Here is a 27,892-nt window from a genome sequence, read left to right as displayed (position 1 = left end):
GTAATTATTTGGTTTCTTTGCTTCTTTCTGGAACATTAATATTACTGCTTCCTTCCAAGAAACAGAGATATATCCGCTAATAATGATAAATTGAATAAGGCTGTTAGGTGTTCATATAATTTCTGAGTACCATGTTTTAGAACAGCTTGTATACCATCTTCTCCAGGAGATTTGTTTTTTGTGTCTTTGATAGCTGTTAGTATTTCCGTTACTGTTATATCTTTTATTAAACTAGCTCGATAGACCAGAAGGTTTGCTTTTGAATTTCGCAAAAGCTACACGAGGACTATCTGCGCTAGCCATCCCTATTTCAGCAGTGTAAGACAAGAGAGAAGACAGCTAGTCATCACCATCCACCATAAAATGTTGGGCTACTCTTTTACCAACGAATAATGGGTTTGATCGTAACTTTATAACGTCCCTACGGCTGAAAGGGCGAGCATGTTTGGTGTGATAGGGATTCGAACCGGCGACCTTCAGATTGCAAGTCGATCACCTGAACCTCCTGGCCATACCAGAGGGAGGGTGACTTAACAACGTCACTCACCCTCAACTCTGGAAATATTCTTTATCAACATTGACCGAATATAAACTAAGAGTTAACATGAGTCTATGATGACAATCCAATAAGTAAGGTTTATATATATGTGTGATGTCGGTGTGCAATAGTTTTCGAGATGTGTTATTTGTGCCAGTGTACATGAGGTTGAGCCTGAAATTAAATGTAGCCTGTAACGACAGTTTTCATTTGATAAAGAAATGAATTAATTTGATATCGTTCCATTGCTGGGACATAGTTTGGACATTTAAAGAAACATAACAGATGAAATACTTCTGAAGATTAAAACATGAATTTAAAAAAACGCAAAAGTCTTTAATAATAATATATTCAGAATTTTCATTTTATCTTTGTTACACGAACTGGGAACTTCTTATTCAAACTAAAAAAAATATGTTTAAAGGCGAGATGTTAGTTAGTAATTTTGTAAATGAAATATGTGAAACAAACCTACGACACTTATAAGTTCTGCTCTAGAACATGTTACATCAGGTAATAATACTAAATACTTTAGTAAATAAGGTTTAATTTCATTTATCACAAATGAAAAAATACTTCATAATTATGCACACATCAACAACTATTTCTTCAGAAATGCTCATAAATTTTAAACAATAAAATATATACAGAAGTAAAAGTTGTAATAATTAAAATAACTGGTTTAAAATTCACATAAAGAAATATTTTGTAACAGTTACAACTGGCATAATAAAAATGTTTTAATTTTACATGACAAGAGACAATGTGTGTAAACATCTATATAATCTAAAAATTACTGATGATTGAAATAACCACGAAATTTTTCACATGAAATGTATGTTTAAAGAAACACTTATGTCAAAAATGCTTTTAAAAAAAATCAGCCCATCTTAAAGAGAAGTAACAAAACTAAAGATCCATTACTTTAAAAAATGAGTTTTGTACTTTATAATTTTCATTCACCCTCATGAGTGATTCAAATTATTATTAAAGGATGTAAACAAGTACATAATTTAACACAAATCTGTTCAAAAACTGAAGTTGTATCCAATACATCTAGATAAATGTTCAATATTTTTTAATAATGCACACATTTATAATAGTAAGTACCAATTCATAAACTGAAGTTTTCACTAAGTTCAAATAATTTTCCTTCGAGTAAATATTAATGTTTGGAGTTAATCAAATAACTTTAGTTTCTCTTCATTACAATTATATAAAGAAATTTAATCTGTTGATAATCTGACAGAATACTTAAAAAAAACAACTGATAACCAACGTATACTGAACACTGATAAAAACAACAACAACACACACACACACACAAACCAGCATATTCACAAACTTACCACTGGTATACTTGTATCTTCCTACCTGGCTATTTTATTTTTTAGAATGACCCACCAACCTTATTGCCTTACTGAAGTTTAGAATCTTGTTTTACCAAGTTTTGATCAGTTGAAGAACCTGCTAACATGCAGTATGCACACTTACACAAGCCATAACCTCTAACTATACTCTCTTACTTATTCACACACAAATAAAAATATATACTAAGTGACAAACAGAATATTCACAAACTTACCTTTGGTCTACTTACTTGTATCTTCCAACCTGGCTCCTTTTTTTTTTTTTTTTCATTCAAAGCAAGATACTTTGCTTTTCTTAGTTCATGTTCAATAATCATATCATTGATGACATGATTTTCATGCCTGATCTGAAGATTCACAGACTTTGGAATGTCAGGGATCAACCAACAAATCCAAGATGAGATGATAAATACAAGACACTAAAAAAAAGTAAAAACATGATAAGTTTCACTGGAGCAATTTTTAAAACATAATCCTTTTACATAACATTGTTTAACCAATACAGATTATAAAACTTTATGAACAATGATTAAATCATGAATTTTTCTTAAATTACTAATGAGCATGTACAGTCATTCAGAACAGTATCAGTGCTACACAATTAGAAAAACATTACACTGGATGAACAGAAGCCACAAAAAAAATCTAACACTTTTAGAATTGGGTAATAAAAAAGGATAGTTTTATAACAAAAATGATTAATCCATCCATTTTGTGAAGGATAACTTAGTAAATGTTACTGAAGCTTTTAAAAACATTCTAGGATTGTCCTGGCTGAAGTAAAATGTATTACCTATTATAGCCTATTTATGTTGCTTCATTAAAAACAACTGTACATCGTTATAATGTTTATATATTTTCAGTTGCAGTAAATGTTAAAAAGTTTCCAACTCCCTTCAAGTTAATTTAATACAGCATTTCTCAACTGGTCCTGTGGGTTTATGTACATCAAAACATGTGCTTAGCTTCCTCAAAAAAATTTAAATTACAAATAAAAGGTGATTTAGTAAAAGCTATTCACACTTTATATCTGTTTTGAAAACTTTGGTTAAATAAAAGTCTCAGGTTTGTTCTACAATTAGCATTTAAAAATATTCCATATTTTGAAGAAAGAAAGTTGTATTTTATGTCCTAAAGTGAAAGATACTGTAAATTGATTTATTTTAATATAAACTAAAAATGAACTGTAAATGTAATTAAGTTTGATTAAAAATAAGATCTATAATTTGAAAAAATTGTTTCCAACCGTAAAATTAAAAACGAACATCAAGCAAGTTGTAGCAAACTGCCAATATATTGACTTATATTCATATTTGTTGTTTGCTGTTGGAGGCTCTCTATGGTCTTGGTACCTGAATGAAGAAATCATGAAATAAAATGACCTTAAAATAGAAGCCAGCACTTTAAACAATTTATTTTATAGAGGATGTTTTGCATTTTATAAATTTTCAACTTTACCTTAAAACTGTTATCTGTACTCAGTCAAGTTTTTTGAAATAAAGTTAACTTTCTAACTTAAACAACTAAGTACATTTTGTGCTCTTATATGAACAGCAATATGCAAGTTTGCATATGCAATATCTAATTGTTAGAAATTAATTCTACAGTTTTCTTCCAAAAAAGTTTCTTTGAAATCCTATTGAGTGAGGAGATTTTGCTGGAATTTTGTGAATCTGATGTCTGGAAAATTTTAATAGATTTGTACCAGCAGAAAAGTAATTTCATCATCCAAGTGTTTTGTCTTCAAGTTCTATTTGTGTTTTATTTGAACAATTTTTGTGTATCAATCCTGAAATACAGTCATTAAAAGAGTTAGTGTAGTTGTTTCAAATGCTGCTGAAGATGAAGTCAGTAAAGTTCTCTCTCTTGAAGATGTATAACTTTTTTACTGCACACAAAACAGAATCTAGAAACAAACCTTCCATCTTCCTTGGATAAAAATATGTTAAAGTTTTGTACAAATGTTACTTCTTTCAGAATAAAAAATAAAACTGATGGTGAATGTTATGAAATCTCTTGTGATTATTTTTAATGTTTATAAAAGGATAATAAAATTTCTGTTTAGTACTATGAATAATTATGTTACATTAAAAAATATTGCATGATGCACTTGAATAGAATTGTAAAACAACTGTTATTTCTAACTAACCCACAATTAGGTTTATAAAAAAAAAAAAACAAATTCATTACTACTTAAAGCAACACTTTTTGTCGAAACCCATCAGGCTAGCTTCGTGAAGTATTGGCTTTGACTGCCGAAACAAAAAGAAACTTGCCTGATTTATGGATAGAATACACTCTTTTTATTAGTTATATAAATACAACCAATTGTCCAACAGCAATATAAATGAGAATTACACAAATTTCTTGAAAAACAGAAGATAATACAAGGATTTGTCATTTGGGTTGAAATTTTATATTCTGAGTTGTTAGTATCTGCTATATGTACGTTTCTAATTGGTTGAACAATCTGAAACCCTCACAAGAGGAGAGAAAAAAAATATTTGTAAATGAAAAGTCAGAGCATCACCAGATTGTGTAGAGAAGTATATTCATTTTTTTAACTTAAGAATTAAATCTTATGTAATACTAATATTTAAGTCATAAAGTATCTTTTTGTACCAAGTTTAATAATATGTATTATTTTAAGTAGTTTAATCAACCCTTTATTGTCTCCACCCATATATCTACACATGCTAGATATCACCTACAGCATTATATTTGCACATGCCAAACATCATTTCAATCCATATGTCTATGCATACGAGACATAACCTTCATCGAAATATCTACGCATACCAGATATCTTTTCCAATATGTCTGATCATGCTAGACATCATTTCCACCCATACATTTAACATGATAGACATCATCTGTACCCATCTATCTTTGCATGCTAGGCATCATTTCCACCAACTTATACATGCTAAATGTACCATGTTGCATTCAACTGCCTTGAATCTGGTTCATTGTGGTAAAAATGTTGTTGCAATGATGAAAAATACTTTCATGGATGATAACTTTGAAACTAACTCAATAAAATGGTTGTACCTTGCACAATTTGATATCCCATGTCAATAGGGTTAAAGTTTGAATCTACGTAAAATGGTAGTAACTTGTGCACTTTCATGTCTCATGTCAGTAGGGTTAAAGAGACACCACACTGGTATCCCATGCCAGTTGGGTTAAAGAGACACCACACTGGTTCTTAATCACACATACATTGTTTTCTATGCTCTGTTAATTTGAAACAATAAAACAAAAATTAACACTTACTTGCAGTATTCCACACTGGTGTCAGGTTCAGAAAGAATATTCAAATCACCAGGAAAGTCACTGATGTTGAAATCTGACAGAGTAAAGTTCAGAAATCCATTCAGTGACCCATCTGGTGAAATGAAAACTTTATAAAATGTCTCCTCTATAAAACTTGATGTAAAGGCAATAATTAGTGCCTGAAAAGTAAGAATATAGAATTAACAGTTCAGAAAATAACACACTTTCTTTCACCTTAAATAATATACTGTAATATTATTTAGTTTGATTGTGTAAGAGCAAACATTATTAAGTTTCACACCATTAAGTATATTGGACAATGTAGAAGAAAATATTCACATATGTAAACGTCATAGTACACAGTTAACTGGGTTTGACATTGTGGATTATAATAAAATTCACTGTGTTAAATGTCTATTGCATCACTAACCATGCTTGATAGAACAGAAAATAATAGCATTTTCATCTTAAATTTCTTATGACATTGTTACTTTTATATTAAATGAACATCAATTTACTATATAGAATTATTATACTATATAATTCCAAAATAAAGTAATAATATGGTGACACTGTACTTCAAGTGATCAGAAAGGTAAAAAACAATTTATTGTTTCTATTGACATCAATATGTAATACATTATAAACTCCTGTCTCTTCATAATAGTAACAATTAAGTTTTTATATCACATCAAAATTGTGATAGATCAACACCATGACAATTCTTCAATGCACAAAATTTCGTCTTTAATTAATAACAACCAATGGTCAGTAGGTGTAAACTTGTAAACTGACTCACAAAAAGAAATCACATCAATGTATTTTATAAACCCACTAAAGGTGCTTTAGAAAATCACTGCAGAAAGAACACAAGTACACAGAAATTCTAAAAGAGATCATATTAAGTTACAGTTTTGGAACTGACCTATACTTATAACATTAATTACATTAATTTAATAGTCACCTTAAACATCAAACGTTTCTCAAAATAATTTCATAATTTAGATAAAATTTGAAAGGAAATGCAAAGAGTTTATTTCACTTATAATGATTCTTAAGGTGTCTCACTCTAATATCATACATGTGTATGAAGTATTCCTTTATCACTGTAATCAATGTATGTGATATTACTAACAGTTAGTATTAAGAACAAGTAAAACATTGCTCATAATTCTCTGTACTTACATTTGTGATGACAGAAATCTTTCCAACAGAATTAAGAATTCTGTACCATATTCCTATCAAAATAGAATCAACCTATTAGGATAACTGGAATATATTTCAATAACTTTACTGTCTAATCTTTTTTATTTTTTTTTGCTTACAAAACAATTCTCTTTCATTAACATTACATTCATGTATAGAATGGATTATATATATCTCAGCTAAGTTATGAATTAAAACTTATCACTAAAGACTAATCAGGAGTTATTAATTAACTCTAATAATTCTTCTCTGTATATTTAGTGTAAAAAAATCAAGGTTTGAAATAAAACAAACTTCAAAGTATGAATATTACATTACTTCACTATCTGGGTAACTAGAAATGTCACAATGAAAATACCTAAAAGGCTAAAATCCAAATATTTCTTACAACTGATTGGTTCACACATGACTGTCAAATGATTGTTATTATTTACTAATAACAGTCCTCACTCAGTTAATGGAAGAGTGTTTGTATGTCACAAAGAAGTTGGGTATCACAACATTATTGTCTACATTTTAAGAGCTTCAGACTGTGATTTCTAACAGATTTACCATGATACATTTGTTTTAGTACCTACATTTGTTTCAATATAGTTTTCCTTTTTTGCATGTGATGTATATTGTTGGCTATGTATTGCACAAGTCCCATCTGTTCTTGAAATTTGCAGAAGAATCTCAAGAGTAAGATTTAATATTTATTTATTTTATGAAAACACTAGCATCTTCCAACTTTGGTGAATATTCTAGAAACTCACAATAAACTATATAAACCAACATGCCAAGAGCAGGAAGAATATTATTAGTCAGTTAAAGTCAGTGTGATATAGGCCTCAGAAGCTATTATTGTGATTAACACCAATTAATCATAAAACTACAAAATTGGGAACCAGGTATGCAGTAGATTTTGAACATTACAAACCATTCAATTTCAACACATTAATTTGGGATATTATTTTTTCTACAAGGACATTAAATAGCATCCCTGGAAAAAGTCAGTTTGTAATCAGTGCAAAGCCATACAAGATAGCCAGCTTAAGTGATGTGTGACAGTCTCAACTCGGATTGAATTTGCTTGTTATGGGCCTGAACTGTCGATAAAATATCGGGTTCTAGATCATATATAAAACTCAGTATTGTTTCTAAAACTCTTGTACCTAAACCCTAATTTGTAATAACTATAATTATAATTTGTGTCGTTTTTCTTTTTGCATATTTTAATATATTTGTGTCATAATAGAGAACAGTACATGCCAATCTTGTTGAGAAATATCATATTTTAATACATACTAACATTTAAATAACAACTAAATTCAAATTAGTGATTATTTAGAGCAATAATACATAATGTATGTAACATAATAAATCAGAGACTTGTCTGAAATAAAAAATATGTAACATTGTCAATTTACTTTCTTCTTAACAGACTAAAACTAAACAGCTTGCTGTATTCACCACACTGTGCACTCACCAATGTTCTTAACTCTTTCTGCAACAGGTCGTCGTAAGAAAGTGATAAACTTCCTAGCATTGAGCCTGATTTCTGTGATGTTGTTTAGTAAAGCAAATAATGGTGCCAGAGGAAATGCAACCACAAAAATTGTGACAAATCCAAACTGCAACACTGGAGAAGGGGAACAAATTACAGAAACGTTTATTAATTGAACTGTACATTTAATGTTTGAGGAAGTTTTTATGATTTAGACAGTTAAATATATTAATGTAATTAGTGGACTACAATTACAATAATACATGTGGTGACTCCTTGGAAGTATCACACTTTATTACACAGAAATTCTAACCTTATGGTGTTGATTCAGGTCTAGAGGTGGTTGAATAAGAGATTTAATTTCTAGTTTGACATGAAAGTCAAGACAAACATTAACATCAAAATCAAGTAGCATATTAATAATGTTTCATTTAAAAAACAAACAAACTAAAACACAGACAAGGACCTTTAAAATTGCTGTTCCAAAAAATACTAATCATTGAGGTGGTGTAGCTGTTTTACAGGTATTTAATAAATGTTTCCTCTATACATTAAACTGTTCTGAAAAACAAGCTGAAACCCATAAAATTAAAAAAAAATTTCTTTGTTTGTTGTTAAATGCAAAGTTGTACGATGTGGAATTTGACCCATAACCACAGCGGGAATCAAATGTTTAATCTTAGCATTATAACCCTTCAGGCTGAGCAAGAAACACAATTCATATCCATTTCTACATCATCAAAAACATTCTAAATGCTGCTCCAACTAAGTTTTTCACATACATTATTATCATATCACACATTTCATCTTTACTGTTAATTATACATTAAATATCTAAAAGTATTTTAAATTACGTTGGAGGAACTTAAAATAATATATCATTCATTTCCATAGTAGTCAGTTACTCAGTTAACTACAATTAGAATAACTTGATTTTAAGGCTCTTGAATGATGTACAAACTACAAGGTCATTGTTAAAGATCTAACATTTTTCACAGACATGGAAAAAGTACCATTTTAATCTGTTCAAGTTTTTATGTGGAACATATGTATCTCTTAATGTAATTATTTTCACATCATTATTTTAAACTTAAGCCTTACCCATTTCAAGATATTCACTAAAAAGACCCAATTCTTCTTGGTTTATTAAGTTGTAGTCACTCTCCCACTGAGTGGGTGCATGGTTTTCATGAGCACACTGACCCTTTTTATGCACTGACCACTTCTTGTAAACCCGTAACAGCCATCTAGATAAATACAAAAATATTTTTACCTAGTTTTAAAATAATATCAGTTTTTGTTGTTGACATGAATGTATAAATAGTTTAATTTTACATACAATCTGACATACTACATGTTTGACTGAACATTAATAAACTATGTATCTTGAACATATCAAAATCACTTTTTGAAAAAAAAAGTACAACAGTTCTAATATCTCAAAATGAGCCAACTGTCATAGAAAATGTTCTGACATGAAATTATTACAATAAATGTCTATTTTAACTAAAAAACTTACGGAACACCCATTTCCACCATGGCGTTAATGAACTGCTTCCCTGCCACAATTATAGCTAACTGCAAAGAGAGTTCAAACAAACACCCTCCTGTTCCACACTAGAAAGAAATGTAGAAAAACAGTTTCAAAATTACTGTGGCAATACCACTTTAAAAAATATCTCAGAAAGGACACAAGACTGAAAAGTACAATAAGATATAAGTTAGTGAGTGAGAGCACTAATAACTTGCCCAGGATCAAATGGTCCAAAAAATAATGTTTCAAACCTCAAAATTTAAAGAATGTGTGTGACTAACATGAAAAACTTTGATTGATTCTTCATAGTTTAAGTTTCTCATGACAGGCTCAATCCCAGGAACTGACCTAACAATTATTCTGTGCTTGTTATAGTATTACAATGTATTCACATCATTTGGCAGGCTTTAAGTAAACATAAAAAGTTTTTTGCACACCAAAGATTATATTTTTTAATGGAGTATTTTCACTAAAAATGTATCTGTGAATACTTACATATGTATAGATGAATAAATAGAGAATTTCTGTTTGCTAGTCTGAATGTTGATTTCCATGTTTAGCTTAAAAATACTTTTCTTAGTCTCAAAAATTTCAAACCTTTTTCTGTAATATCTAAACCTAAATCCTTGTTACTGGTGTAACCCATGAAGCAGTGAAGAATGACTGTCTGGAATGACTTTAAATTGTGATATTAAACTACTTATGTTTATACTAAATAGTTTTATGCTCATAATAGTGTGTGTATGTGTATACATTGTTAAATGTTATTGTTTTATTGCCTTTATAACCCCTAACTAATTACTATTCATGCCTTAATAAGTTGTAAATCATGTGACAAATATGCAGCTCTTGCTATGCTTTTGAATTCCATTATGCACGAGCTACTCATGAACATTTTTTAAAATATTACTATTATTATTAGTTTTTTGTTTGTGTGTTATTTGGTGTGTTTTATTTTAATTTTGTGCAAAGCTACACAAGGGCTATCTGCACTAGCTGTCCCTAATTTAGCAGTGCAAGACTAGGGGGAAGGCAGCTTGTCATCACCATCCAGTGCCAACTCTTTCACCAACAAATAGTGGGATTGACTGTACCATTATAACGACCCCACGGCTGAAAGGGCGAGCATGTTTGGTGTGACGGGTATTCAAACTCGCCACCCTCAATTTACGAGTCGAGTGCCTTAACCACCTGGCCATGCCAGGCCTATTATTATTAGTAGTAACAGTAGTACTTATTTTACTTAATCTAACCTAACTGATCTAAAGAGATTTCTATTTTTAAACAATAATTTCCCATGGCAATCAAGGTTAAATTGAAAGCAAAATATGGAATTTTATTTACAGGAAACATTGCAATATGATAAATCACTTGACAGATGAAAACCACGGCTTTCTATTGGTTTTTAAGTAATACTGAACTGAGTGGCTTAAACACTGATTGGAAATTTCTAATAAAGAGGACGTCACAAGTGGGTGTGGCAAGATAGATTTGATTTCATGTCTCTGGAACCAAATAATATCAAACGCTATGAAAATTATAGTATGCCTTAGTGAAATTATATAATAATAAGTGATTTACATTAAATTTCATTTTCTACTTCTTGGAGGGGTGGTAAATAAATAAGAGAAGAAAAGGCCTAGAGAGAAAATGTTACAATTCTTACACTAGAAAATTCTAGTTTTTTTATTTTAAATATTGCCTTCTGAAAGTAAAATCTTTAAACTTGTATACTATTAAAATATGGATTAAGAGCTATGTTTTCAGAGTTTATTTATTATTATATCATGAAAAGAAAATACTTTAATCAACTTTTGAATGTAACTCACTAAAACCTTAAGACATGCACAGAAAAAAATGTCTACAGAGAAAGGGTTAATATTGCTATTTTTTCCCAGCCAACAGGAAGTGTACTTTGAATAAAAATCAAGATTTCATGTTTTTTTACCATGAATTTATGACTTCAGGTCCCAAATACCAGTGCAAATACAGGACTTCTTATAGTTATTTGACTGATTGCTATTATGTTATTGAGCAAAACATTGTCTAACCAGGTTTCAGATTGAGCATATACATATTGATAAAGTAGGTCATAGATCAGTGTTGTCTGTGTAAAGTAGATTACCTCAAACAGTGCTGGTTAGTAAGGTCATGTGGGAGCTTATGTACATACATTAAAATGTAGTTTGTTAGAACAAGAAAGAAGTAATTTAGGTATGTTACTTTCTAATCTAAATTACATTTGTCTGTGTATAAATGAATAATTATTACTGATCTTGGATCTTATCTAAGCCTAGATCTATACTACTGCTAGTAGCAATAAAACAATGCAGGTGTCCTAATGATACTCAGGCCTAAACACAGGTCTGAGCAACACTGAATGATATGTGCAAATTGGAGATAGTTTTACAATGCTTTATGTTTAGTGTCATTTCTACAACACAGTGACAATGCTGGATACTTATAATTTCTTGGGATAAAATTTCAAAAACCAAAAATTCTTTTGAATATGTCTAAGAGACAACTTAAAAAAAGAACATTGGATAAGAAAATCACAAGAGTCCTTAATTATAGAATATATTTAGTTTTATAGATACAGTATAAAATCAAATCCTATTTGCAAATTTCAACTTAAACTAAGAACAAACAACACAATTATTAATAAAATATTCCCTTCAATGTTTCAGTTACTTTTAACTTATTATTTAAATTCTTAACTCATAATATCCTTACGTATTTAGAAGTTAATTAAGTTAATGGCCATTTTGGCCAACTGACCACCATTTTGCATACAATTTTCACATGACTATATCAACTTTAAAGACACTTTACAACATTCATGTTTTAATATTACCAGGAGATATAAATGAAAGTCTGAAAATGGCAAGTTGTCTTAATTATTTTGGTAGTGCAAAAGTAAATACAAAGATAGGATTTTATAAATAATAAACTGCAAACAACAACATGATATTATTTATTATGACTTAAAGAACAGAAAAGTGGCATTTACATTCCAGTTTTAGTTTCTTAAAAATTACAAGATTACTGGGAAATTAAAAGCCTCTAGAAGCCTTATTTTCTAAAGTTATCTAAAAATAAAAGTTAACATTTTACTTAAACTGAAAATTGTTTCCAATAATACTTACCATCCACCAACACTCTAGCTAGAATCTCACATTGATAAAAGTGTAGGGGGCAGTGCAGGCATGATCCACACACAAAGCATTTGTATAGAACAGGAATGTACCAAGAGAAAAAAGTGGTACAAGAGTGTGGAAATTACACCCTACCTCTATAACAAATATGCTCTTCACTTGGAGCTTTGTTCCTGAATCAAAGGCAGAACAGAATATGAATAATCATCAGGTAGGCCACCCCTGACCAGACAGCCAAGATTCTATGGCTCAGGGTTGAAATTAAGGGGTTGTAGTACCTATATCCCATGTTGCTGGCTATGGTTATCAGACCACAATGTTATATATATATACTTTAGATACCAACATGTAACCACAGAATGTTGCATTTGGCACCATCAGAATAACGACACAAAAGTAAGCAACACTTAACGAGTCCAAAAGGTAACACCCGAGGCTAGGAATAATGGGATCCCATATGTCATACTCAACAAATGAACAGAACTCATCTGGTAAGGAATTATGAACATTTGTTTTCAGTCTCTAACCAAGTGGATAAGGTGTATTCTACTTAACCCTGGAATTATGTGGAACCTGCACTCAACCAAGGACTTACAATGGAATTGCTTTAGTTTCAAAATTATGATATAGTGAACCAACCTCCATAAATGATAACCAAAACTGGCACTGATCAAAGAGAAGGGTTTTGCACTCCCCAACTAGATAACTGTATGCAAAATATGAACCAAATTTATGAGTAGGTTCCCAGGAAGGCTGGAGCCACTCTTTCTGAAAGATGAAAAAAAACATCTAGAAACCCTAGAAGGAGGACCCCTGACTTTGCCCTCTTCTCCAAGAGTGGTTGAACACACTCAAAAACTTTGGTGGAAAAGCCTCTTGTCTGCCACAGATTCTCAAGCTTCACTAATACAGCCTGGTGTGCTAAAATGCACTGGGGAGACCTGAAAAACAGAGCTCTGGAAACTGTGCAATAGGTGAATCAAGTTCCCTACATTTTTTCAAAGCAAACCAATCACAATTTATTCAATATGAAGATTAGCAAGATCCTTTTTAGCTGTATTCATGAATGTCCATGAGTGGCAATCCATAATAAGATAATATCATCTGGTAGGTGCCTAAATGATCTTACAGGGCACCTCATTTTGACAGAACCTGTTGCATACTGGTGGTAGTAATTATAGTGAAAGTAGTTGCTAGTATGAAGTCAAAAAGAGAAAGCATACTTGCCTCAGAAGCACTCACCCCAGAATGAGATACCATGAAAATAAAGGGACCCTGAAAAAATAAAAGAGTATATGATTGAGGAAAATACTCATTTCTGGTAAAAGCCTAGCAGATGTGGTAAAAAAATATACAGGAAGTACTGGGACACCATCAGAAGAGAAATTGGCCAGATCATGTAAACAAAAAGATAGGAGTGTAATAGAAGTATTCCACATACCAGTCGACACAATGTCTTCAAAGAACCACTGGACAGAGCAGCTAATGACACTGGATATTGAGAAATAGCTACAATGTCAACAGATGTTAAGTATGTTTTGGAATTATTATACAGTAATATGAATAAACTGTGTACAAAAAGAAAATTTAAATAACAGTTTAACACCTGATCTTTTATAAAACAAAAAAACTGACAATGTTATACATACTTCCTCTTGTCGATATCCAAACAATGAATTGTAATGTCCTGGATACCCAACAAACCTGTTGCATCAAAAGATAAATTTTAACATAAACAACTTTCTTCACATGTAACATAAAGATAAAAATAAAATCTAAAAAACTCAATTCTGTATTGATGAACTATTCACACTTTCTCCATTGTCCTTTTTCATTTTTAAGTCTCCTAAAATCTCAAAGGTAAAACCACAAGTTTGTGGGTAATTAAGCACAAAGCTACACAATGGGTTATTTGTACTCTGCCCACCACCAGTATCAAAACCTAGTTTCTACCAATGTAAGTTTGCAGACATACTGCTGTGTCATTGGGGTAAGAAGTACAAGTTTAGGACATTTTTAAAAAATAAAGAATTCTATGCCATTTCAATAAGTTATTATTAAAATTTCCATGACCATTTAATTCACTGTAAGCACAATAAATGTAAAAAACATTTTAGCTTGTTATATTTAGACTTGTACATCAATAAATTATATTATTCAGCTAAAACATTAATTTTATCTGCAATATTTATAAATAAAAAGCCCTCATAATGCTAAGTTTATTTTTTAATGAACAAAAAATAATGTGCTTCAATATTTGATTAGTTACCTATAATCTGAATTTGAAAGGGAATACCCTTTTTTATGGTGTTACAAGTTTGATTTTATTGCTTAAAACATTTTTCTTACATATAAATTGTAATAATATCTTTGTATTAAAAACTAAAAACCAACAAAAGTAAAAAAAATGAGCACATAAAGGTAAATACAACAGTTTAGCACATTGCTTCAACAACTTAATCTACTTCAACCTACACATGCAGATATTAAAATGTTTCAAAAATCATGTTACATGTGATTTTTAAACACTTCTATGACCAGTAATAAGTTAGTCTACAAAACAACTTGAAAGATTAGTTTTTATAACTATGTATTATCAGCTGTCTTTTAGTACCATTTATTTTGAGTTCACTTTGTTTCTTTTTCTGTAAACTTCTTCATTTCATATTTTAACACAAATTACTCACCTTCCTTTAAAAAATGTAAAAAACTGATGACAAACTTCAACATGTACATCTTCAAAATCAAACTATTTTCATAATCACTTTGAGTGCGATGTATTTCTATATACAATATTTCAGAACAGTATTAACTATTTTACAAAAAAGAATATTAACATACAGAAAAAGGTTGACATAAATAAAAAATGTTTGATAAACTACCTTAACACAAATGACAACCAATTGATAATACTATTAAACTAGTCATTTAACACCCATCATGTCAGAGGTTTTTAGAACTCTTAGGTGAAACATTAAGTTCTATTCTTCAAATCAAATCTTTAGAGTATAAATATCTTTCTGTCTGAAAGTGAATTATTTCTTATTTACAAAATTCATTATTTTCCATAGTTATAAATATCATTCTACGTCTGGCTCAGGTCCAGCTTTTAGGTTACTCTGCTGCTGTCACACGGAGCAAAGATATTTCTGCAACGTAGTTTTGAGTAATTAGAAATACTACGGTCAAATATTTTTGTATTGAGGGAGAGAAAGTCATAATAAAATATAAATCATAGGAATTGAAGACGAATTTTCCATATTCTTCTTAATTTGTCCATGATCTAAATAAATGTTAAGCCTTATCTTAGCCTCAACCATTTTTTTGTTGTTGTCAGAAGTAGGATACCAATGATTGTTGATCAAGACAGTTGTGGTCTAGATATACTAGTTTCCATGAATTAGCAAACACTAACTACTTCTCAAGCCAAATCATTAGGAAACACAAGTTAATTTTAAATCAAAATGATTAACTTCATTCCATACTGTAACAGAAAAAAAGAGCTTTACATTCTAGTTTCACAGTGGAAATATCTTTTTATGGTAGTTTTTATACACATTTTTAGTAATCTTTGACAATTTTAAAATATATAACATGCAGTACTGAAGCCAATTTATGTAATATCTCTACATAAATTGATTGCATTAACAAGAGATGTTTTATTATTTATTGTAACATAATTTTATCTCAAAATAAAATTCCATATTTTAAAATTTATTTTATTAGTAGCCTTCATACACAAGTTTATAAAAAATTATGTTAAAACACACATATATCCTTAATATAAAATGCATGGGGTCGGTTTATTGGACAAATGCCACATTACAGATGGAATGTTCACTATATTTCTGAATTTATTATGGATATCTACACAAGATGTTGCAAGTTGTTAGTAGAATGTACAAGTCTGTTGTATGCTAAATATAAAACACACTGGAAAAGTATTTCTAATCAAGAAAGGATGACAATCTGAGTTGCATATTAACATGTTGATGTTTATGTAAAGACTAAAAATACTATATCCATGGCACTGTTTGCATATTGTGCTTGCCTCTAAAAATGTATATTTACAAGTTTTCCTTTTCAGTATCCCTGTACACTGTATATGATATTTACTGTTCTTCATCATGAACTGTCATTAAATCAAATACATAATACCAAATTAAAAGTTACAAATAATCATCTAACCTTAAAATTATCATAAATATATTTATATAAATACTATACAATGTTTCATGTATTTCTGCATATATATGTTAGCAATGTGAACAGTTTTCACTGCTTTGATCACAAGACTATATGGTATTACAACTAAATATACTTTACTGTATTTCACACTGATCCACTAGTTTATTTAACAAAACACTCAGACTTGATCAATAATAAAACTAAGACTGGTAAAGTGATAAAGTGTGCTGTTAGTGATGTTCAATATACTTATACATAATTACTTTCTAATGTTATTTTAATACATTCTGTACAAACAGAAAAGTTAATTAAAAATTCAGATAACATGCATAATGTGGCATAAATTAATTTTTTAAAGAAATAAGTTCTATTTTGAAAAGTGTGCATAATTTGGATTTATTCACCAATAAAATGTATATGTTTTTTCAAGATGTATAAATTATTCTGATAAACTTTGTGTGACTGTAACAGTATTTATCTGGCACTAAAATAAATATGTATAAGAACTTTTACAGTCAGATTCTGGTTAAATTTTGTTATTCAAAATGATGAACAAAACATACAAAATAACCTATGTTCATTTGGAATTGCCAAAATTAGAAACAAGTAAAACTTACCCAATTCAGTGAGGAAGGTGGCTATTCTTCTATAAATCTAGAAAAGGTTAATAGTTAGTCAGTTGTTTCAGAAAGAACATCTACACTAGCCATCCCTAACTTTAAACTGATAAGACTATGAAATGGCACCTATTGCCAATTCTTTGGTTACTCTAATCAAATAACAGGATTTGACAATCACGTTTACAACATTCACATAATCTCAAGGTCGAAGGGCATTTTTGCTGCAACAGGATTAGAACCATAAACCCCCAGGTTCACAGTTCAGAACACTGACCACTAGGCCTAGCATACAAATTATGAAACAATACCAAAATGTTTCAGATATCAGTGTGATATGAATATGGTAATTTTATCCCTGGTTCAGTGTTCATTCTCTTTTGATTTTTTTTACTCTGGCTTGTAATTTTTGGAGTTTAAATCAAGTTTTTCTAATCCAAATTTATACATGCCCAGCCCAAAGGTAAAAGAACAAATGCATAATCAACATACACTAATTCCTGTGCCTAGTATTTGACCACTCAAAGATGATGGGTGTGTTTATAAAAAAACTGAAAAGTTATTTGGTTTGGTTTGTTTTGAAGTTTGCACAAAGTTACACAAAGGCTATCTGCACTTGAAGTCCTTAATTTAGCAGCATAAGACTAGAGGGAAGGCAGTTAGTCATCACCATTCACAGCCACACCTGAGGCTACTCCTTTACCAATGAATAGTGTGGATTGACTGTCATATTATAATGCCCCCATGGCTGAAATGGCCAAAACTGAAAAGTACTACTGAAGATCTTACAAAACAAATATATAGTAGTGTTACTTGCATCTGAACTTAAATACTGAGGGTTTGTCAGTAGTTTAATAATTTCTCTGGCACGCAAAATATAAAGATTTTCTTATGGTTATTTCGGTGCATTCATAAAAAAATTCCAAGCTATATTAATTTCATTCTTGAAAATACAAACATGAAAAAAACATTACATTATTTACAGCTGAACAGAAAACAAGAAACAACCTTAAAAAATTACAAGTAATTACATATAACATTTCCTTTTAGTCATTAAGAAATCAAAGTAAAAAATAAACAAAACTAATATGCTTACATACATATAAATAACTGTCTTGTATACTATACTGCAAAAAATTGGAAACTGGATTCACTGAAAATAATAAAAAAATCCTCCCAAGTTTACAAAGTGCATCTTTTAAAAACAATTTTTCTTTAAACATAGAACCAAAAATCAATGACCATAAAGTTATAAGTCATCTTAATTTAAGAATGCAGCCTTACTCTAACAGTACCACCTGTGGTACTGGGATATCTCTATTAAGCCTTTGAGTAATCTCTGATCATTTGGGAAAAAAAACCTTTAAAAATAGACTCATTCTTGAAACACCACTGAAAACTTTTCTTGTAAATAGATTGGACCACCAAAAGATTGATAATAAGCAAAATACATGATTGTTGAGACAAAGTTAAAATTTCCTTACTTAATCGTGTTATTTTTATTCATGTTATTGTTACACAAAACTACAGCAAAATCGACTGAGCATTTTCAACCACAACATAGAAAGATATGCTGTATGGAATGCTTACTTAAAAATCAGTTAATTTTCAGTGAAAGATGCTTTATGTGGTTATAAGTGCATAACAGATGCAACGTTGTTCTGAGTGACTGCTTTCATATTGGACTCACGTTAAACAAGTCACAAAACCTTGATAAATAATTACTTCAAAACACACAAATCTTTATTTAAAGAGACGTTTTAAACACACTTGTTTTATTTGAAAGGGCTGTTTTCCTACTGGAATAATTTTATACGTGCCTAGTGGGGGTCATGTCTCACTCTAAACACATATTTTCTCATTGTTGTGCATTAAAAAAAAGTCAACATAACAGATAATTAAAAACTAGGTATTTAAAATCCACAAATAGAGATCACAAAAAAATGTAAGCAAACAAAACTGTAGATCTATTGCTGACAGCTTAACTCAAGCCACAAATAATCATTTTGATTCCACTATAAAATTATTTCAAATGATATTTATTTTGTTACAGGACTCCACTGAGATTTCTGCAAGAAACTGACAGTACTTTTGAACTTACTTCCCCATCCTTAATTATGTCATGCTGTGAAATTTTCTGAGTCCTTCATTTTTAGCCATCAAAAAATCCAGTGTTTTACTAGTATGTACATTAGTTAGAAACTACAGCTTGTGCATTTTCTAGTGTTTTTATTGGAAACAGACACAACAAAATTAGACGATTCTGATGATAGATATTGTTATTCAAGCCACTGTTGTTCATCATTACTCAAATTTATTTCCCTGGCAACATTTCAACAGCTGTTTGACACTGGATGATTACCATAACAGATGCTACTATTCAATATCACATCGGTAATTCTTTCTTCTGTTTTTGTACTTAGCAAAAGTCACAAGTACATATTCAGTATTTATTACCACTGCATATATTACTCTTTCATATAGCTATTGCAATTTTAAACAGGTAGTGGTAGTAAAAGTTATTGATAATTAGCAATTTAGCAAAGTGTGCCACTGAGAGAATTATTTGTGTTGCCTTATTCTAACAAACACTTGTACACAGCAGGCTGTTGAAGAACAAACATATTGTTATGTAAACCTATCAAAGTAAGCATGTGACTGTGTATGTTTATGTTGCACTAAACTTTCTTGTATTTTTTTAAAAGATACATTATTCCATTCTGATGAGATTTCTTTGTTACTGTTCATCTTTTGTTATATAATAGTACAAGCTGATGGAAGCTACTCATTAAATTTGTGATCATACAATCTTTGCCTTCACAATGGTCCTTTGAGAACAATTTTACAGTTTGTATGTTACAGGTGTATACCAGTAAATATGTTTATTTTATCTTGAACATGTGTCATTTATTTTTAATATGTGGTGGATAAGTGGAACATAAAGCACAAGCAACAGTAAACTGTCAAAAAATATGTAACATTCAACTGAATTCACATGCACTTGTGAAGTTTAGAATGTATTCTCTATTAATGAATATTAAAAAAAACATCTTAAGTAACAATATAATTAAAACTCATTCTAGATTGTCAGAAAAATAAAGAAACAACATGAATCAAAATGCAGAGACTGTATTGTCAAGCCTATAGCCAAAGGCTCTAACAAAGTAAATAAATACAGCTGCAAGTAATGTCTGTATTATTTTCTTAAGCTTATTATAAATCTCTCTATTAACTCCATGCCTACAGTACTTATCAATTTTAGTGGGGACAAAATAGTTTGTTTACTTTTTAAGAGTCCCGAGTTGTCAGCTTGAAAATACAATTTTTATATTTTGATTCAACTTTTCTGATGATCCATACACCCCTTCCCAAATTAATAATTTTCAATAATAAAGTTCACATACACACATATTCCTGTATACAGATAAATTTCTCATTCCCACTGAATACCAAACACCATCACTGTGTCAAATAGTCTTCATTACCTATTGAACCTGTTTCTAAAGTTCACTGTTCTCAAAATTGGTTCTTCTTTAAATCTGAAATCTTAAATGTTCACATAGCTTTAGTGTACACACCTACATACTCAAATTAATTCATAAATAAATACTCACAAGTAGTAACACCACAGACCAGGAAAATATGGTACACGGTACTCGTCTCTTCCAAAACGAAACACATGGTTCGTTTACCTGTTACAGTGTACATCACAGAAGCATTTAGAAAAACACATCAGTAAAAAACTAAGTAATAAATTTTCATAACTCGTAAGAAATAAAGTTCAAACACATGCTCTTAGAAAAAAGAACCAGAACTGATGAAAAACTACTGTAATATTCCTTCTGAAGTTCAATTTACATTATTTTTGAAGGGGATAATAAAACCACAACTTAGGCATTGGAACATCTAACTTGTTTGTTTGTTTTTTAAAAAAGGGATAAAATAAATGTAATGAACTTTAAATGATTTGCTTTGTTTTAAATTTCACACAAAGCTACACGAGGGCTATCTGCACTAGTTGTCCCTAATTTAGCAGTATACGACTAGAGGGAAGGCAGCTAGTCATCACCACCCACTACAAACCCTTGGGCTACTCTTTTCTGAACAAATAATGGGATTGACCATCACATTATAATTACGAGTCGAGCGCCTTAACCACCTGGCAGCCAGGCGGGGACTTTAAATGAGAATATTTGAAACAAGCATAAAGTTGACATTTTAAACTTTCAATTTCAAACAATGTTCTACCAAGATCTTTTAAATTTTTGTTATTCACATCTATTTTTTATACTCTGCTGTCTTTTAAACTACATGTAATGCATTTACACTGAATTATTTTTAGAAAAGTGTTTTATCACCCTTTTAAAATTGTACCTTTGAAGACCATTTACTCAAAATAACTGCATTTTTCAAGAAGAATAAGGCATTTTTTTAAGTTTAATAATTTTAAGAAAGAATTTATACAAAAGATACATCGCTTGTTAATTTTGTTTGATAGAGTTATTTAGTTACAGTTTTGTTGTAAAACCAATACCAAACACTTTTAGTGTCATCATAAAACTTATAATCTGATAATCAACTACAACATTGCAAAATCATCATCAACAGATAGATCTAGACTTGTATAAAAACAAGACAAATTGTGGGAACAACTGTACAAAAAGTCAGATGTTTGTTTTGATGTTTATTATAAATTGATAACTGCTGTTCTTACCCCTGTAATAAAGTTTACTTTCTTTTTCTTTACTGTTGATAATTTAGCTAAATATTCTGGCCTTGGATGTTCCTGGTGATATAAAAAAAACACACACATTATGATCAAGAGTTCAGGTAAAACATCATATCTGTGTGTTAAGAAATTTACATTTTTAAACATGTATTTTTGAGAAACTTTCTCAAAAGAATACCTTTAGGGAACATTCAAACATTATTTTTATAAGACAAAGTTTGAAAAGATGTTCAAAGGGAAATACTAGAGAGTAGCTGTAAATATCATACTGGAAACAAACAAACTTGTCCTGAGCACCCACTCAAGGCAGGAAAACAAGGTCATTAACCCTTTCACATCAAGAAGGTCAAACTGCATATGTCACAACCTTTTACAGAGTTAAATTCAAAATTTAATTAAACTAGTTTATTATCGATGTATACAAGTAAACTTTGCATCACAATGTAATTACTGAATCAAATTTTAATAGTATTTAAGTTCTTAGATTCTTCCTTTTTCTATAATTTACTTATCACCTCTACAAGAATTGAATAATTTTATGTAAATTAGTTATTATAAAGTAGTTATTTTACGGCTTTCTATCTTATTCGTTCATGATGTCATACACTAGGAAATTAGAGTCATTTAGCACGCACACAGCTTCTCTTTTACAAGCTGCCAATAGTTCTCTATGATGTTGTATATCCATAGACTTACCACTATATCAGCAAGGGGCATTTAGTGTGGTAGTGCCATTAGTAAAGAACAAAAAAAGATGCTGGTAAACAGTACATTTTATGTTTTTCATGAATATTCTTTATTTATTACTATAAAAGTAACTAAAATGAAAAAACAAGAAAGTTGTTAGGTTAGATTAGCTAAAATAATGAATAGTAATAAGAAATATTCTTCATATTGTTTAATGTAATTCAATAGGGTAACATGAGCTGAAGGTTCACCAAGTGATTTAAAACTTGTGAAGAAGGACTGTTTGTTTTGAATTTTGCACAAAGCTACTCGAGAGCTATCTGTGTTAGCCGTCCTTAATTTAGCAGTGTGAGACTAGAGGGAAGGCAGCTAGTCATCACCACCCACCGCAAACTCTTGGGCTACTCTTTTACCAATGGATAGTGGGATTGACCATGACATTAGAATGCCCCCACGGCTGAAAGGGCGAGCATGTTTGGCGTGACGGGAATGCAAACCCGCAACCCTCAAAGGAAGGATTAATAGTTACACATGGTTCAAAAGTCAATAAAACTGTAAGATTAAGAAGAAACAGAAGATGTATATTGTCACAATTTGTTGTCATTTTAGCACAATAAAAAAGTAATTAACAATTATTTCATAATTTTTATGGTGGTTATGAGGACGTTTAGATTGGCTGATCATTTGAAAGTTACAGCTTGTAAAATAACAGATAAAATAAACTTTTTACTGACAGCAAACATCATCTGATATTTATGAAGGAGGTTTAAAGAACTACATAAGTGAAATTTGAAAATTTTTAAATGAAGTATTTTTAATCTTAACATGAAAAATCACTTTGCAATCATAACAGTCAACACTGACAACATATAATTAAAATACTTGTATGATTACTGTCAAATTTGTCATGACACAACTAGTACCTTCACAATCACAATAGGTATACTGCCATGGTTAAAAGTTCATGTCAAATACACAAGTCCATTGTGATAAATTAATAACTGAAATAAAAGTACACATTACCTCTAAGGTGTCAAAATTCGTTACATCCCAATGGTGGGTGATTTTTGATAAATATCTTTTCCACAATTCCATAAAGATAACGGCTGAAAGTAAATAAAAACAAAGTAATAAAGTTTATCATCACTAAAGACAGAAATCGCAACAGAATACAAATTACTCTTTAAACTTATATGGCTTATGATAATTTATTCAACTATTTTTGTTCACCAAAGTGTTAGTAATAATAAACTTTGTAAAGTGTTTTCTTTTTTCCTTGAAAAGTCCCAAATTACAGACAAGATATCTCAAAGTAATAACATGCTTTTGGAATTAATTTGAAGTGTTTGATGTGAGACTTCAGTAATAGAAGTTTAAAGTCTTGAATGTGTAGCAAATTTGATGTGCTTTATGTTGGTTTGAAATTAAGACCATTTCAAGTATTGCAGGTTGGACGTTTTTATGTTGAAGTAACCCTTTTGCTATGGGCATCCATTACCACACATATCATGAGGATTTTCTTAGTGAGTTACTTTCCCAAAATTCAGGTCCTTTGTAAGGTCAGTTTTATGTTACTGGATATGGTAGCATGAGCATACATGCACCTTGTCATTGTAACTTCTACACTGTTATCCAGACACAGTTGAAAGATCAATATAATAAATTTATATATGTATGTGGTGTGGACAAGAAAAGTGGCCCCCCTCGAAAATACTGTTAATTTGTTATATATTTTATTTGATAATAGAAAAATGTGTAAAATGCACTTCACAAGATCTATTCCAAAATAATATCAAATAAATTAACATTTTCAAGGGAGAGGCACTCTTTTGTCCTCCCCTTCTATATAAATGTATAATGTTATCAAATTTAAGCTATTTTATATGAGTTATAGTTTGTAGTTATTCTAGAATGAAAAAAGGCATTATTTATATTAATTTCCTAATTGTTTATAGTGGTCAAATCTATCAAGCCCATACAGAGTTTCATTAGTAAAAATAACAGACAAAACATTATGTTTTTCTTTGTACAAAAATGTTTGATAATTATCTGGAGGTTATAAAAATTTTATATGTGAAATTTGAACATTTTCTGATGCACACAAACATTTTTAACCTTAAAATCAAAATTACTATGCATGTTAGATAGTCAACATGCTAAAAGAAAATAGGCATAAGAAAAGCGTAACTTAAAAAAGTCTTAAAACTAATTTACAAAAAATTTGATATTTTGTGTATGAAAGCTCTAACAGAGTCTGAAGAAGAGAATATTATTTATATAACTTTAACATGTAAATCTATATAATACTTACCCCAGAGTGACATAAAAACAGCAAAAAATACAGCAGCACCATTGTCAAAAAGATGTGTAATTCTGACAAAAGTGCATGTCTGTCCTAGCTGTTCATATTTACATCCTTTTATGTCACACCGAGGACATAAAATTATGTCATTGTGGTTCTCACAAACGTCCTTGCTGTAAAAAAAAAAAAAAAAAAAATGCAATTTTGTTTTAAGTTTATAGAATAAACACAGTACAGTTGAACATTTAAATCAATCATAATATACAACTATCAATTTCAATGATAATGCCACATAAAATAACTAATTAACTGAAATTATGTTTAAATCAATTTGTCACAAAAATTATTGAAAATATTTTTAGGTACATTAATGGTTAAAAACATATCAACCAATAAAAATTAATGGTTCCAATTATTACTCTTTGCAATTATTCCAGCTACAAATGTCTTGTGCAAAATAATTAATTAGTTAAACACTGATTAATTAGTCCAGTGATTAATCACTTACCACATTCCATCAATTACATATCTCTAAGTAACTGATTTATCTGAGGTATAATTTAGAAAATGATCAAACATGAGTTATAAAAATAATAAACTGTTTGATAACTCTTTTAACTTTTTTCTCCCCTAATTCATACCTGTGAGCATCACCCACCAAGGTGAAGAACCCATAGAGGAAACACAGCACTCCTACTGCTGAAGCTGGGATCAGCATGCAGGTATAAAATCCCAGCCAAGCAAAGTAGAGGCCAATTTTCACTCCAAAATATTCCCTGAAAAAATTGAAAGGAACAAACAATAAAGTGATTCTTATCAAACAAAATATAGTGGATACAATAACTAATGAGGAACTCCAAAAAATCAATCCATAAGAACCTTTTTTTTTTTTTATAAAGATTTGTCTCAATTTTAAACTCTGATTAGTATGAGAGCAAAGTGATTTTCATGCTAAAATTAATAAAATGTTTATATCTTTAATATTACAGTTTCCAAATTTCATTTGCATAGCTTCTAGAATCTTCTAATTGAATATCAAGTTATTTTTGGAAAATATTTATATGTCATGCATTAGTGTCTCTACCTTTACATTACATGAGCTCAGGCCATTTGTTTAACCTTGTAACCACACCAAAAAAAATATGAAATAAAATTTTTCCTTTCTAAAATCCCTGCAGAGCACAATAAAAGCTTATCATTATTTATCCTGACTATCTTCAGGCTTGTATCAGTTAAATATGACAACTTCCTTCATACTAAGCCTATGTAACAACCCAGGAATCACCTTGTATACACTTCGTTCAAATTACAGCATAAAGTTATGTCATACAAACAATCTTCAAAAGTATATACATATATTGCAAATAAATTAATCTATTTCTTCATTCATATATTCTAATGTTACCTAATAAGTATTTTTTTTACAATAAAAACAAACAAAATATGTGCATAAAAAATAACAAAAATCTAGTACTTTATTGTGAATGCTGTAATTTCTTTTGTTGTCAAAGACTTAAAGTATTGATAGAGGCTAACCCAAATTTTCCATGGGGCTGTTTTTCATTTTTTCCCCAAATTATTTATTAATTTCAAACACACAATTTAGAGCACAAACAATAATAAACACAAAGCATTCAATGTCTTATAATTATTACAATTTAACTGGTTTTCTAACTAAACATTGTGCATCAAAACACTTTCCTTGGCTGGTTAAACTAAACATAGTAATAGCAGATTTGAATCTATGTTCCAAAAAAACTTAAAAGCCATCCTGTGAACGAGATGACATTATACATAAAACAGAATATTAAATATTTATTTTCTAATGGTTATCAATAATGTAATAGCAAATGTCAAAGACAGAAAGAGAGAGAATTATTTACATTTTTGAAAGACTGTATGTCGAACAGAGCTTTATGGGATGGCTTGGTAACTATAACTTTATGTTATGTACGAGGAAAATCTGCAAGTCTGAAAGCTGTATTCAATTTCAGTGAACCAAACACAAGTGAAAAGATGTCTAAGTTTAGCAATTTTAAACAAACAAGTGCCATCACGTGATACAGAAATGTAAACACTAAGATGTTACAAATTAAAATATTTTACTTTTGAAATTTAGAAATTAAAACTATTATATAACAGAAACATCTGATTAACCACATGCTAATACTATTAGATCTACATCTCTTTTGGTTATTACCACATCTTTATTGAATTTTGTAGCTCAATAAATATAATACAATAGCAACAAAAAAGAATTCTCTCCCTCCTATCCTGACTGACTCTCCTTATATATAATTATTGTATTCAGAATGATCGCTTTCAAAACACAACTTGTAAGAATAAAACTCCAACTGAGACTCTAAACATGGCATACAAATATAAGATGTTTTTTTGTAATTTCAATCTTTAGGTAAAACTCAAAACTTTTACCAAGTGATTTTTTATATTAAATAAATAAATTCTGTCCAGGAAATTATTAACACTCACTTGATGTCATCAAGGGGTTGCTTTTTAAATATTGTTGAAAACGAAGCCCAGTTGTTCAATAACCATTTCCTGGGAGCTTTGTCATCTGAAGAATGACATTCCCCCCTAATAATACGTCAAAATAAATTATCAACATAACCATTATTTTACTGATACAGGAAGTGAAATATCAACTAATAAAAATATGTTAAAGTGTACTTTGCTGGAAAATAATATTAATAACAAACTACAGGAGCAACCCTATCACACAAATTCATCAGGTCATAAACCTGATATAATACACACTGGCTGTAGAAATAACTGTGAACAATACT

The 27,892-nt window shown here is 30.0% G+C and overlaps 1 protein-coding gene across 3 annotated transcripts; it reads right to left on the bottom strand.

Annotated features, from left to right (window-relative positions):
• Positions 1–878: 878 nt before the first annotated feature.
• LOC143242443 (anoctamin-4-like) lies at positions 879–27,892 on the bottom strand. 3 transcript variants are annotated; one of them, XM_076485843.1, is made up of 15 exons: positions 27,579–27,892; positions 25,730–25,864; positions 25,098–25,261; positions 23,810–23,892; positions 22,085–22,156; positions 20,985–21,062; positions 17,371–17,407; positions 15,253–15,348; positions 14,215–14,269; positions 8,978–9,123; positions 7,859–8,011; positions 6,370–6,422; positions 5,185–5,363; positions 3,155–3,260; positions 879–2,327 (listed from the first exon to the last, which is right to left on the bottom strand). In XM_076485843.1, exons 2-15 carry the CDS (start codon positions 25,804–25,806, stop codon positions 2,112–2,114), a joined length of 1,515 nt encoding a protein of 504 aa, XP_076341958.1. In that variant the 5' UTR covers positions 25,807–25,864; positions 27,579–27,892; the 3' UTR covers positions 879–2,111. The 3 variants fall into 3 exon arrangements, with proteins under 3 accessions (XP_076341958.1, XP_076341959.1, XP_076341960.1); XM_076485844.1 differs by lacking the exon at positions 15,253–15,348; XM_076485845.1 differs by lacking the exon at positions 3,155–3,260 and having other exon boundaries at positions 2,151–2,327.

The sequence above is a fragment of the Tachypleus tridentatus genome, unplaced genomic scaffold (genome assembly GCF_004210375.1).
Source record: "Tachypleus tridentatus isolate NWPU-2018 unplaced genomic scaffold, ASM421037v1 Hic_cluster_2, whole genome shotgun sequence".
In the NCBI taxonomy this organism is placed as follows: domain Eukaryota; kingdom Metazoa; phylum Arthropoda; class Merostomata; order Xiphosura; family Limulidae; genus Tachypleus; species Tachypleus tridentatus.
The sequence above is the reverse complement of the archived record's forward strand: the minus strand, read 5'-3'. Positions and strand labels throughout refer to the sequence as shown.

Coding starts and splice junctions, on each gene's coding strand:
- LOC143242443 (XM_076485843.1), bottom strand. CDS start 25,806: ATGCTGATCCCAGCTTCAGCAGTAGGAGTGCTGTGTTTCCTCTATGGG. Junction 5,364..6,369: donor AGATTTCTGTCATCACAAAT/GTAAGTACAGAG, acceptor CTTACTTTTCAG/GCACTAATTATTGCCTTTAC. Junction 2,328..3,154: donor TGTTCGTTTTTAATTTTACG/GTTGGAAACAAT, acceptor ACTTTTTTTTAG/TGTCTTGTATTTATCATCTC.